The sequence below is a fragment of the Schistocerca nitens genome, chromosome 5, assembly GCF_023898315.1.
Source record: "Schistocerca nitens isolate TAMUIC-IGC-003100 chromosome 5, iqSchNite1.1, whole genome shotgun sequence".
Classification (NCBI taxonomy): Eukaryota; Metazoa; Arthropoda; class Insecta; order Orthoptera; family Acrididae; genus Schistocerca; species Schistocerca nitens.
In genome coordinates, this window is record NC_064618.1 from 519,451,626 (window position 1) to 519,465,385 (window position 13,760).

General features: G+C 39.8%; 1 protein-coding gene across 6 annotated transcripts in view; it reads right to left on the bottom strand.

The window, feature by feature from the left end:
• Positions 1–13,760, bottom strand: part of LOC126260180 (laminin subunit gamma-1-like) — a 389,608-nt gene that overhangs the window by 196,923 nt on the left and 178,925 nt on the right. For all 6 annotated transcript variants that reach the window (XM_049957448.1, XM_049957449.1, XM_049957447.1 and 3 more), the window contains exons 4-5: positions 6,467–6,692; positions 418–677 (exon numbers count right to left, since the gene is read on the bottom strand). In XM_049957448.1, the coding sequence (XP_049813405.1) occupies positions 418–677; positions 6,467–6,692 (486 nt within the window). The remainder of the gene's footprint in view (positions 1–417; positions 678–6,466; positions 6,693–13,760) is intronic.

Below are 13,760 nucleotides of genomic sequence, written 5' to 3' on the forward strand. Positions count from 1 at the left end.
TGCCAAACTTAGTTTACAGTTTGCCACTGAATACTGTATAACTCTTAGTACTTTCATATCGCATGTTTATGTTCTCTGTAAATTACTTGCTGTTTCCAATCAAATGTAGTTTAAAATTTTGTACAATTATCCTTCCTCCCATTTACTGGTGTTTTCCTGCATGATAACCGTCCAGTGTCACCCAATGATGGTGATGGCCTACAAAGCTAAATACATATCTAATACATAAATAAATGTCAATTGACCATTCACAATTTTTGTTTGTAATTCTTATATTTAAACTGCCAATATTCGGGTAACATATCTTATAAGTGCATAGTTGAAAGAGGGAGAGATTGGCTAGATGGGGAGTAAGGTACTGTGAAGCCAGCAACAGTAGCAGCAGCAGCAGCAGCAGTAGTAAAAAAGTTTCTGTACCTGGGGCTATGAATGTTACTGGTTCACCCTGTGAAGCATTTATTCCTATAGCTTGGAAGTCTGCATCATATTTTATCTTTACAGGAAACCCATCATGATCCTCTGCTTTCCAGCCTTCTGCATCATACTCAAAAGTGCTTTTGATGACTGATTTTGAATATCCTCTAGCACTTTCACAATCCATTGAATGACCATGACAAAAACAAGGTGTGCAACCAAATATATTCTTTTCATCAAGATTGAAATATCCATATTTACACCTGTTAAATGTAAAAATAATATTTTATGCTGACATAGCAACTTTCATCAAAACATTCTGTCATCTTAAGATAATTCTCCCGTAACACTATTTCCATATTGGAACTGAACTTTTTTCACTTTTAACAAGAGACACACTAACTTTTCTAAATTAGTTAACTAAAGTACAAAAGATACCAACTGCTCTGACCCAAGGAAGGAACTATGGTGTTTGTGATTTATTAAGAGGTGACTGATTAGAAATAACAAATAACAGTTAAGAATAACAACATTATTACACAAACAATAATATTTCATTTTGAAAAATATATAATTCAGAAGCTGTAGCTGAGTAAAAGCTGCAACCTTCTTTCAGTTTTAGACTGCCATGAAAACAACAACACAGAAAACACATGGACATATATGTAGTAACTGTTAAGGTATCAAAGTCAATGCCACAAAAACAGGTAGGAAAGAAATGAGATTAATTTTTATGACTTACGCATCTTATATATTAAATCCTTGCAGTTACAAGAACAAATCTGATGGCAAAAAAAGAAAGCTTAAAAAATATGCTAGAAAGTTAAGATACACAATAAAATATGTGTAAAAAACTCATTCTGAACATAAGTGAATGAAGGCAAGTGTTGTGCTGCACAAGTTTGGCAAAGAAGATAAAAAGTGTACTCAGTTGGTATTCAGATTGAAAAGTGGAAAAAAATTATTCTAGGCTAGCCTTCTTTAGTCATTGTCACTTTTAACAAATTGTGTCTATTTATTCATTCATTCATTCATTTATTGTGTTCTGCAGGTCCTATCAAGGGAGGATGTAACTAGAATCAAAGCACACATCAGCAAAGGGCATAGATATGACAGAAACTTAAACTGCCATATATACAGTATTAACAATAAACTATCACTCTACTGTTAAATGATATTATGCTTACATCATCTAAATTTAATGGAATAAATTAGTAATGAAGCTGCTGCTTTGAAAAAAGCTGCTGCCTCCTCAGTTTTAGAATACAACTGTTGTTTGTTATTAGTAGCTTAGCATTTGCTTCATTATAATGCTTTTTCTCAAAGAAAATATTTTTTTCATCTATAAATACTGAATCCTATTTATGGTACTTTATCACTTGTTGCACATCTTTATAACAAACATTGCTACTTGTCTTGTAGTTAACAGAACCTTTCAGCCCCTGACTAGATATTCTAATAATTTGTTCAAAGAACTGTGAATGAGGTATGCTTTTAATTTTATATCATTCTGAAAACTGGACAAGAAAGAAAAGTCTAGATGAAAATTATTTTTGTATCTTGTATTGCAACTGTGTATATCAAAGTCCAGTTGAAACTGTTTTTTATAATCAGCATAAAAAATCATTAAGAAGTAAATATGCTGGGAGGTGAGTAAGAAATCCAGGTAACATCCAGTTACTGTGGTGTGAAATTATTCATCAATTTCTAAGGGGATTTTTCAGTTCAAACAGAAGTTTTTTCATGGTTATACAGCTTCTGCCATAAAGTGAGACTGTGGAGACCTGGATATATATAGAGTCAACACAAGTTTGAGTGCAAGCATTGAAGCAGTGACTTACCTTTGATATCAAAATTACATCAAATTATCACTTTTGTCTTAAGTTCTTTGTGTCTGAGCATACTGCTACTGTGTGAGTCCAGTGATTTCATTATTTAGTGTAATTAATACAAATAAAGTGTAATACTTGTCGTTGATTCCATTCTTGCAGGATCTTTATAGCCATAAAACTATTCAGATCAGTATTTCCTTATTGCTTTGGAGTCTCTTTCTCAGTTAGTACGTTACATGTTCCATAGATCATTTGAACAATGCTTTTCTCAAAATGATGTGAAACAAGTCAGTTTACAAGGATATATACACTGACTGACTGACACACAAACACACACACACACACACACACACACACACACACACACACTAGAAAAACAGTTTTTTAATAGAAATCTATCCATGGAACAGACAGAGTAGTCCAGAAGAAATGATTTTAGGTTAGATTTAAAACTTACTTTGCTACCTGTCAGACATTTTATGTTATTGGGCAAATAATCAAAAACATTTTTTGCTGCACATCGAACTCATTTCTGAGTCACTGCCACATTTAATGATGGGTAATAAAGGTTATCTCTTCCCTCTAATGTTATAGGTGTGGACATCATTATTATTCTCAAACTGTGATAGATTACTTATGACAAATTTCATTAGCAAATACATTGAAGTGCTAAAGAAACTGGTATAGGCATGCATATTCAAATACAGAGATATGTAAACAGGCAGAATATGGCACTGTGATCAGAAACTTCTATATAAGACCAACAAGTGTCTGGCACAATTGTTAGAATGGTTACTGCTGCTACAATGGCAGGTTATCAGGATTTATGTCAGTTTGAAAGTGGTATTATAGTCGGCACATAAGCATGGGACACATCACCTCTGAGGTAGCAACAAAGTGGGGATTTTCCCCTATGACTATTTCACAAGTGTACCATGAATATCAGGAACTCAGTAAAACAACAAATCTCCACAATGCTGCAGCTGGAAAAAGATCCTGCAAGAATGGAACCAACGACAACTGAAGAGAATCATTCAAAGTGACAGAAGTGCAACACTTCTGTGAATTGCTGCAGATTTCAATGCAGGGTCCATTAAAAACTGTCAGTGTGCAAACTATCCAACAAAACATCAATGATATGGGCTTTCGGAGCTGAAGGACCACTCGTGTACCCTTGATGACTGCGCAACGCAAAGCTTTACGTCTTGCCTGGGTCTGTCAACACCGATGTTCGACTGTTAATGACTGGAAACATGTTGCCTGGTCAGATGAGTCTCATTTCAAATTGTATTGAACATGTGTATGTGTACGCATATGGAGACAACCTTATGAATCTATGGACCCTGCATGTCAGCAGGGGACTCTTCAAGCTGGTGGACACTCTGTAATGGCATGGGGCATGTGCAGCTGGAGTGGTATGGGACCCCTGATATGTCTAGATATGACTCTGACAGGTGACATAAACACAAGCATCCTGTCTGATAACCTGCATCCATTCATGTCCATTGTGCATACCAATTGACTTGGGCAATTCCAGCAGGACAATGTGACATCCCACACATCCAGAATTGCTACAAGGTGGCTCCAGGAACTCTCTTCTGCATTTAAACACATACACTGGCCACCAGACTCCCCAGACATCAATGTTATTGAGCACATCTGGAATGCCTTGCAACATGCTGTTCAGAAGAAATCTCCACCCCCTCATACTCTTACAGATTTATGGACAGCCCTGTAGGATTCATGGTGTCAGTTCCCTCCAGTACTACTTCAGATATTAGTCAAGTTCATGACATATCATGTTGCAGAACTTCTGAGTGCTTGTGGGGGCCCTACATGATACTAGGCTGTTGTACTGTGGTGCTGCAGTTAAAATGCCTGACTCCTTGAAGATATATCCACAAGATGACCACAGGTGTATACCACGTATTATTCTTACTGCTTGCTTTTGAACAATCAACATTTTCTTTCTAAGTTATTCCATGAGACATTATTGAATGAAAATATGCAAAATATCGGGAGGTTAATTCACCTGTTTCCAAACTTAGCAATTGTATGAAGAGTAAACATAGCTGAACTTAATTCTTTGAGAAGATCAGTAGTATGTTTCTTCCAGTTCAAGTTTTTATAAATATGCATGACCAAAACTGTGGTACATGTTGTCCAATTTACTGACTCCTGTGCACTGCTATCACAACAGTTGGCATGACAATTTGTTGTACATAACTGAATGTAGTGTGCTTCCTCAGAATTAAGGGAGAGCTTTGGGAGCTAAGGGACAGATATTCTCTATTTTTTTCTGTTCATTTGATGTCGGAATTCCTTAATTTTGTTTACGGTCTTCCTGTACTCTTTCATATACTACATCTAGTGCCACATTTGTTTTCATCAACCAGTTAATATGTGTCTCCCTACTTTCCATATTGTCTAAGCGTCTCCCTCATCATTTCTCCAGTACCATTCCTTCAATGCATCCATATAATCACAAAAAAAAAAACTCCACAAGTGAATGAAAGGAGGGGGAGAAACTGTGGTTTCTGTCCCTTCTATTCTCTCATGCCTCAGCTTGCTGCACTTCATATTGCTGATCTTATTCTTTTTGTTTCTAGACTCTTTCTAAACTTTTTTCCCTTTCTTCCAAGTCCGTCAGTACACTACTTGCTCAGTGGTATGGACTTCAACTGCCATGTTAAAGTATCTGCAAAAACAAGGTTTATCTATGATATCCGAGTCATCATCCTTGGACTCTCCGGAAGTGTAAGAGGTAGTGCAACAATTTTTCACTTGCCTAACCAATGCCTCCCTCTACAGGTGACTACATTGCCCATTTGTATCAAGACTGCCAGGTCCTTTGTGAAACTTGTGTATGCCTGGGTTTATCTCTTCTGTGGAGCATTTATAACAATTAAAGTGACACTCTTGGTAGCTGTATTTAATACAAGGCACAGCATAACTGTATACTCCTTGTCATCCTCAATGCTCTGTTTTTGTAAGTCACTTACGTACAAAAGTGGTAATGCTAGCGGCACATGAAAGTCAAAGAATTCCCACTGAATAATATTTTGTACCTCCACTAACTATGTGAAGTGTTAATCATAAAATTATTGTAATTGATGAGTGTACATTCGTAAAATTATGTATTTTATGAGTTTATTACTGTGGACACAAAAAACCAACCTCGAGTACAGAATGCTCCCAGTTACATACAAACTGTTGCCCACCATGAGCAAATACAACAACAAATAGTTAAACATGTAATAATTAGATGATAAAGAAATAATTAATAAGCTACGACATGCAACAGATTCAAAACAATAAATGACAGTTGGCAGGCAGCAATGAGCTGTCTAGGGCTCATGCCCAATTTTTTGTGTGGTACCCTGTATTTATAATCCTTATACACAATACCATACAGCTGTCAGACATGGTAGTTTTAGCCTGAAATTTATAATCCTTATACACAATACCATACAGGTATCAGACATGGTAGTTTTAGCCTGAAATAAACTGTAGCTTTGAATATTTTTTTTCTCTTACATATTGTTTTCACAAAATTTTTGTTCTATTAGCACTTTTTGATGTTCTGACTACTACCATGTTTCCGTTATAGATGCAGCATTTAGTTAAATGACCAAGATTTCATTTAGCTACAATAATTGAGTTACATCTCCATGGGGTAAATATTGTTACACAGAAAACCGGTGTTGTGAAAGGCCTGCTGCCCCTCCTGTGATGATCATTGTGTTGTTTAAATTTTCTTCATAGTAACATTGTATCACTATTTACTTGCACCAAATCTCTCCAACAACATACTATTTATAGCCAAGAGACAAAGTGAACAAAAAGAAGCACAGCATACAGATGGATTTTTTTTCAAATATTGAGAATTAGCTGCACGTATGAAAAGAACCCAAAAATTTTTAATTCATCTTTCTATGACAATGTATGACACGAATGTAAAATAACTTTAATAGATACTTCATGAAAATAGTTTCATTAATGTGCACACAGCATGCATTTCATATCAAGTTATTTCATCATAATATTTTCAGCTGGTAACCATTTTAATGCAAAAACAGATCTCTTACAATATATGACAATATAAACTAATTTCCAGTTTACTTAATTCCTGCTGTCTAAATATCTGTATAGCAATTTAACTGCAAGGCTTACAGTTTAAGTGTATTTTTATTATTAGCGTTTTAGTATGCATATAATACCTGTGGCATTTATCTCCCTCAACATTTTCTTTGCAGTTACACAAACCTGTGACTGGGTCACAAGTAGACTTATTAGCAACACTCCCAGCTTCATTACAAATGCATGGCTTGCATCCTCCATTTGAGAGGTCATAATAATTGTCTTTGCATTTATCACATTTGTTACCAGTTACTCCAGGCTTGCATATACACTGTCCCTGACTATTGCACTGCTGACTCTTTGACCCTGAAAAAAAAGAAGAAAATTTTGAGGACAATGACATTTTAATTTTTTGCCAAATGCTTTAGAATAGTTCAATTTATTTTTAAAACAGTTATTGATTTCAGAGCTCTAAACATACCCAACAGTCAGTCAACACATTTCTAAGCCAGAAACTTAGTCCAGTCTGACAATATTACTACAGCTTGTCGATAATAACTTTACACTTTACACAACGATTCATGATAATGTATATATTTTCATAGTAAGGGATAGCACGATTCATTTATTAACTGGTCCCTCATCATAATATAAAAACAAATTACCGCAATTGTAAACACTATTTAACTCACATAGCAACAGAATTTATAATATCAGCAGAAGCGTTTCAACGTTTGGCACTAGTTTTAAATTTCTACCTGGCACTGTCTCACAGCTAATAGACGATTGTTCATATTGACAACAAATGCCAGCTCCAGCGACAATGTCTCATTGCAAATTACTGGTGCTGGCGCGCTATACTTGAAACAGAGGACAGGCTCCACAGTTCACATGTCAACCAAGTTATAAAAAAAAATGTGTGCTAAATCTTATTGGACTTCAGTGCTACGGTCATCAGTCCCTAAGCTTACACACCACTTAACCTAAACTATCCTAAGGACAGACACACACACCCATGCCCGAGGGAGGATTCCAACCTCCACTGGGACCAGCAGCACAGTCCATGACTGCAGCGCCTTAGACCGCTCAACTAATCCCATGCGGCAACCAAGTTATCAACTTAATTTAGTATACATATGACCAAATAAATATTCAGGTACATTACCATTCACATTTTTTTTGTCTCAAACGTTTCGCCTCATAATTAAATTGTGACCTAGTTTTTCAGGTGGTTTCCCTCGACTGCGAAGTGACTGTCGAAACTGGAAACCCATCCCAGATGTTCGCCATTGGGGTTCCTTCTGCCCCCTACCAGCTCGCCTCGTATTTGCCTGAAAAGTCCCTTGAATCGTCAGTGGGTCATATCTCGAACAGCCTGTTCTTCCCATAGGGGTTGGGAATGAACAACAATTAAGAAGAGGGCAGTCAAACATGCAGCGGCCAAACAGAGTGCAGTCAGGGGCCAGTGATCCAGTCAATGGCATTCATTGCGAGTGAGTCGGCTGCTGTGCAGAAAACGATGCCCAACTGTTGCTTCCATGTACACTGACTTCGAGAAAGCGAAGAAATTGACAACATGATATCAATAGTAAACAAGAAGACTAGGATGAATTTGCAACGAACTTTAGTGTACTGAACATTTAGGTGTTTCTGTGACAAGTAATTTATTCCTTTTTAAATAAAAATGTCTTAATATTTTTTACTTATGTCACGTCCATGAGGGCCATTTTATTTAGAATCTGTGGAAGGTACATTAGCGTATTTGGTTTTGTTTGTAAATATTTCTTGTAGTATGTTATCTTGTTTTTCTGATTAGTTCTACATGCTGGAGCAGTGGTCGTCAAAATGCGGCCTTCGAGTCACTTGCACCCCAAATCAATTGCTCTTGCGGCCCACGTTTCTAAGCCATATTTTATAATAATATTCTTCTAGCAGTTAACTGCAGATCCAAAACCGTCAAGAAACCTTAAGAGCTACTTAACAGTGCACATTTCTTGCTCCATAACTAACAAAAACACTAAGGGAGAAAATAATATTTTCAGAGATGCTTAATTTTAATTGACGTCGGTAAATTCGGCAGTGCGCAAAGTGAAGTTGGCTGCTTATGTCATGTACAGAGTGGTGTGTAGCGCGGCCACTGCGTGTTTAATAGAAGTGAGAGATGCGATATTTTACTGTGTGTCGTCCTGTGCTGACAACTCATCAGCGTGCGCAACTATCACCGATCAGCTGCTATGGTATAAATGCCAAACGGAAGCAACGTGGATTCGTGAATGCGCAATATAGAGACGGTCGTCTTCAACTTGGTACATGTTTGTAGAGAGTAATATGAAATCACATTAAAGCTGTTGTAATACAATGCAATGACTACATGGAAAATGGGATTAAAAACATTTAGTAAACATTTGTGAACGTGTCTCATATTGCATTTACCGTCGATAATTGATGTAACATACTAATTTACGTAGATTACCAATTAATAGTAAGATCGGTATGGGAAGACGTGGCAAAGTGGCCAGGACGAGAAAAGTGGCGAATATAAGCATATTTTTTTGCCTTGAACAGTGCCGAGAAGTGGTCAGACTAGTTCTCATATACATACATTGCCATTGTTGTCAGCGAGATAGACAGAGGAAGCTCGTTGCGTTGCTTTTTAGTAAGAACTTTTTTCTTTTTGAGTCGTCTGATGTAAGAAGATACGTCATTTATATTATTCTTGTTATCTCATTTGTATGGAAAGTAATAAGTTTTTGCAATATCAATGTTTAAACAACGTCTATCCTTTGCAATTGTAGTTCCTTGTTATTTATTTCAATTCGATAGTTTCTTCTGTGGATCACTAATGCCGACATGGTGTCCGGTTGGGGAAGGTAAGTTACTTCCATAAACCGCGCATAATACAACAGATAAAAGCTATCATCCGCCGTTCTATCCGTTGGTGTAAGCTTTGAATTAATCGTGTTATGTTATTTAAGACCGCCCCTGTACTATGTGGCCTATACAGCAACCCGATTACAAATGGCCTGCTGCAGACGCTTAGTATTGTTTCAGAGAGTAGGGCGTGAAGAACCGCAGAAACTGTGCCCGCAAATCAGAAAAACAAACATGGGATGCTATCGCAATGGCATTGGCCGCAGTAACCGCTTAGGTATGGAAAATTGGTCAATATGTAAGCCTTCACAAAAACGCATGTTGTTTCTTTTTCACTGAAAAATATTTGGTGTGATACCTTATAAAATGCAGATTCAAAATATGTTAGTGGTAAGCTTCTATTAACAGCCATGGTACGGTGAAAACTGGATTTCTCTTTGAGTAGCGTGGCCACTTTACACTCACCCTCCTAAGTGAAGCGGCCCGAGGTGTCACTCTACGGTATCAGTATTGTCTCTTAAGCAAAACAGTTTGACAACCACTGTCCTGGAGGATCCCCTCACTACCGATCTATTGGAACGAAAAGGACACCTGATCTAATCTATGATCTTGGCGATGACTGCTACTTCAGTTATTTTCACATGTCTCGTGAACAATTCGATCCATTAAACGAGCTCATTTATCCTAAAATCTTGACTGACTTTAGTCGCGCAGCGTGAGTCGTTACGTGAAAATATAGAAAGGGAAAAAATAAACAGACATCGGAAAATTTTATTAATTGGTCCTCTAGATACATGGGCGCTTATACCGAGTGGCAAGGTGTGGCACGCCCCCCTATGTCACGGAAAACAATACACTATGTGATCAAAAGTATCCGGAGACCTGGCTGAAAATGACAGGTTCCTCCGGTAATGCTGAAATTCAGTATATGATGTTGGCCCACTCTTAGATTTGATGCTAGCTTCCACTCTCGCATTAATACGTTCAATCAGGTGCTGGAAGGTTTCTTGGGGAATGGCAGCCCATTCTTCACGGAGTGCTACATTGAGGAGAGGAATCGATGTCGGTCGGTGAGGCCAGGCACAAAGTCGGCGTTCCAAAGCATACGAGAGGTGTTCTACAGGATTCAGGTCAGAACTCTGCACAGGTCAGTCCATTACAGGGATGTTATTGCCGTGTAACCACTCCGCCACAGGCCGTGCATTATACACTCCTGGAAATGGAAAAAAGAACACATTGACACCGGTGTGTCAGACCCACCATACTTGCTCCGGACACTGCGAGAGGGCTGTACAAGCAATGATCACACGCACGGCACAGCGGACACACCAGGAACCGCGGTGTTGGCCGTCGAATGGCACTAGCTGTGCAGCATTTGTGCACCGCCGCCGTCAGTGTCAGCCAGTTTGCCGTGGCATACGGAGCTCCATCGCAGTCTTTAACACTGGTAGCATGCCGCGACAGCGTGGACGTGAACCGTATGTGCAGTTGACGGACTTTGAGCGAGGGCGTTTAGTGGGCATGCGGGAGGCCGGGTGGACGTACCGCCGAATTGCTCAACACGTGGGGCGTGAGGTCTCCACAGTACATAGATGTTGTCGCCAGTGGTCGGCGGAAGGTGCACGTGCCCGTCGACCTGGGACCGGACCGCAGCGACGCACGGATGCACGCCAAGACCGTAGGATCCTACGCAGTGCCGTAGGGGACCGCACCGCCACTTCCCAGCAAATTAGGGACACTGTTGCTCCTGGGGTATCGGCGAGGACCATTCGCAACCATCTCCATGAAGCTGGGCTACGGTCCCGCACACCGTTAGGCCGTCTTCCGCTCACGCCCCAACATCGTGCAGCCCGCCTCCAGTGGTGTCGCGACAGGCGTGAATGGAGGGACGAATGGAGACGTGTCGTCTTCAGCGATGGGAGTCGCTTCTGCCTTGGTGCCAATGATGGTCGTATGCGTGTTTGACGCCATGCAGGTGAGTGCCACAATCAGGACTGCATACGACCGAGGCACACAGGGCCAACACCCGGCATCATGGTGTGGGGAGCGATCTCCTACACTGGCCGTACACCACTGGTGATCGTCGAGGGGACACTGAATAGTGCACAGTACATCCAAACCGTCATCGAACCCATCGTTCTACCATTCCTAGACCGGCAAGGGAACTTGCTGTTCCAACAGTACAATGCACGTTCGCATGTATTCCGTGCCACCCAACGTGCTCTAGAAGGTGTAAGTCAACTACACTGGCCAGCAAGATCTCCGGATCTGTCCCCCATTGAGCATGTTTGGGACTGGATGAAGCGTCGTCTCACGCGGTCTGCACGTCCAGCACGAACGCTGGTCCAACTGAGGCGCCAGGTGGAAATGGCATGGCAAGCCGTTCCACAGGACTACATCCAGCATCTCTACGATCGTCTCCATGGGAGAATAGCAGCCTGCATTGCTGCGAAAGGTGGATATACACTGTACTAGTGCCGACATTGTGCATGCTCTGTTGCCTGTGTCTATGTGCCTGTGTTTCTGTCAGTGTGATCATGTGATGTATCTGACCCCAGGAATGTGTCAATAAAGTTTCCCCTTCCTGGGACAATGAATTCACGGTGTTCTTATTTCAATTTCCAGGAGTGTAAACAGGAGCTCGATCGTGTTGAAAGATGCAGTCGCCCTCCCCGAAGTGCTCTTCAACAGTGGGAAGTAAGAAGGTGCTTAAAACATGGATGTAGGCCTGTACTGTGATAGTGCCACTAAAAATAACAAGGGGTGCAAGCCCCCTCCATGAAAAGCACGATCACACAATAACGCCTCCGCTCCCGAATTTTACTCTTGGCACTACACACGTTGGCAGATGACGTTCACCGGGCATTCGCCATACCCACAACCCTGCCATCGGATCGTCACATTGTGTACCATGATTCGTCCACACAACGTTTTTCCATTGTTCAATCGTCCAATGTTTGCGCTTTTTACACCAAACGAGGCGTTGTTTGGCATTTACCAGCGTGATGTGTGGTTTATGAGCAGTTGTTCGACCATGAAATCCAAGTTTTCTCACCTCCCGCCACTTGCAGTGGACCCTGATGCAGTTTGGAATTCCTGTGTGATGGTCTGGATAGATGTCTGCCTATTACACATTACGACCCTCTTCAACTGTCAGCGCTCTCTGTCAGTCAACAGACGAGGTCGGCCTGTACGCTTTCGTGCTGTATGTGTCCCTTCACGTTTCCACTTCACTATCACATAGGAAAGAGTGGACCTAGGGATGTTTAGCAAGGTGGAAATCTCGCATACAGACGTATGACAAGTGACACCCTAAAACCTGACTATGTTCGATGTCCGTGAGTTCTGCGGAGCGCCCTATTTTGCTGTTTCACCACGTCTAATGACTACTGAGGTCACTGATGTGGAGTACCTGGCAGTAGGTGGCAGCACAATGCACCTAATATGAAAAACGTATGTTTTTGGTGGTGTCCGGATACTTTCGATCACATAGTGTAAATATAGGGTCATAATGTATTTTTCGTTCAAGAAAATGATTTAAAAGACGTTATTACGCTGGTTTTTAATAGGGTAGGAAGAGGAAAGTCCTTTCATGGCTGTATACAAGTCGCCATTCGTCTTCCGAAATATTAAAAATACTCCAGACTTTGCTATAAATATGCCCAAGAAACTTACTATATAATGTGTATATCGTTCGCCCAGTGTTAATTTAGAGATATTCTTTTCAAAACTTATACAAAACCGAGAACTAGCGTTGACTCTGAAACATAATATCCTTTTGTGTGGGGACTTTAACATAAATACAACTAAAACAGATGACACCAGTAACACATTTATGAATATCCTACATAGTTTTGGTCTATCATCACTAGTCAACTTTGCAACAAGAATAACCACACATTCATCATCTACCATTGACCATGTAGCTGCAGATGTAGGCAGAGAAAACTGTGATGTACTTGTCAAAAATCTGGGACTGTCTGACCATCTATGTCAGATTATAAAAGTAAAAGCTTGTGTAAAAAAAGAATCAAAACTGCATTTATATAAAAGAGCCTACTCTCCATCAGCTTTGCAAGAGTTTTCCTTAAAGTTAGCGCATGAAAGTTGGGAACGAGTATACATAGAAAGTAAACTGAATAGCAAGTTCTCCAATTTTATGTCTGAGTTTAAATTAAAATTTGAAGAAACATTCCCCAAAGCATTAATTCCCATTGGAACACCCACCAACAATAAATGGATTACTAAAGGAATTAGAAAAAGTGCTCAAACTTGTAAATATCTAAACTCCATTAAAAAGGACAATAGTGATTCAATTTTTTTGCACTGCTACAAAAGGATCTACAGGAAGGTACTCAACACTGCAAAAAAATCAGCCAACGATAGGTTCATAAATTTAGCCAATAAGAAAAGTAAAGCTACATGGGCTGTAGTGAAACAAGAAACAGGATCCGTGAAGCAGAGAGGTACAAACACACAAATCAGGAACAAGGAAAACTTAGAAAGTAACCCGAAAGAATTAGCAAATTATGTGAATACCTACTTTAGCAGCATTGCAACGAA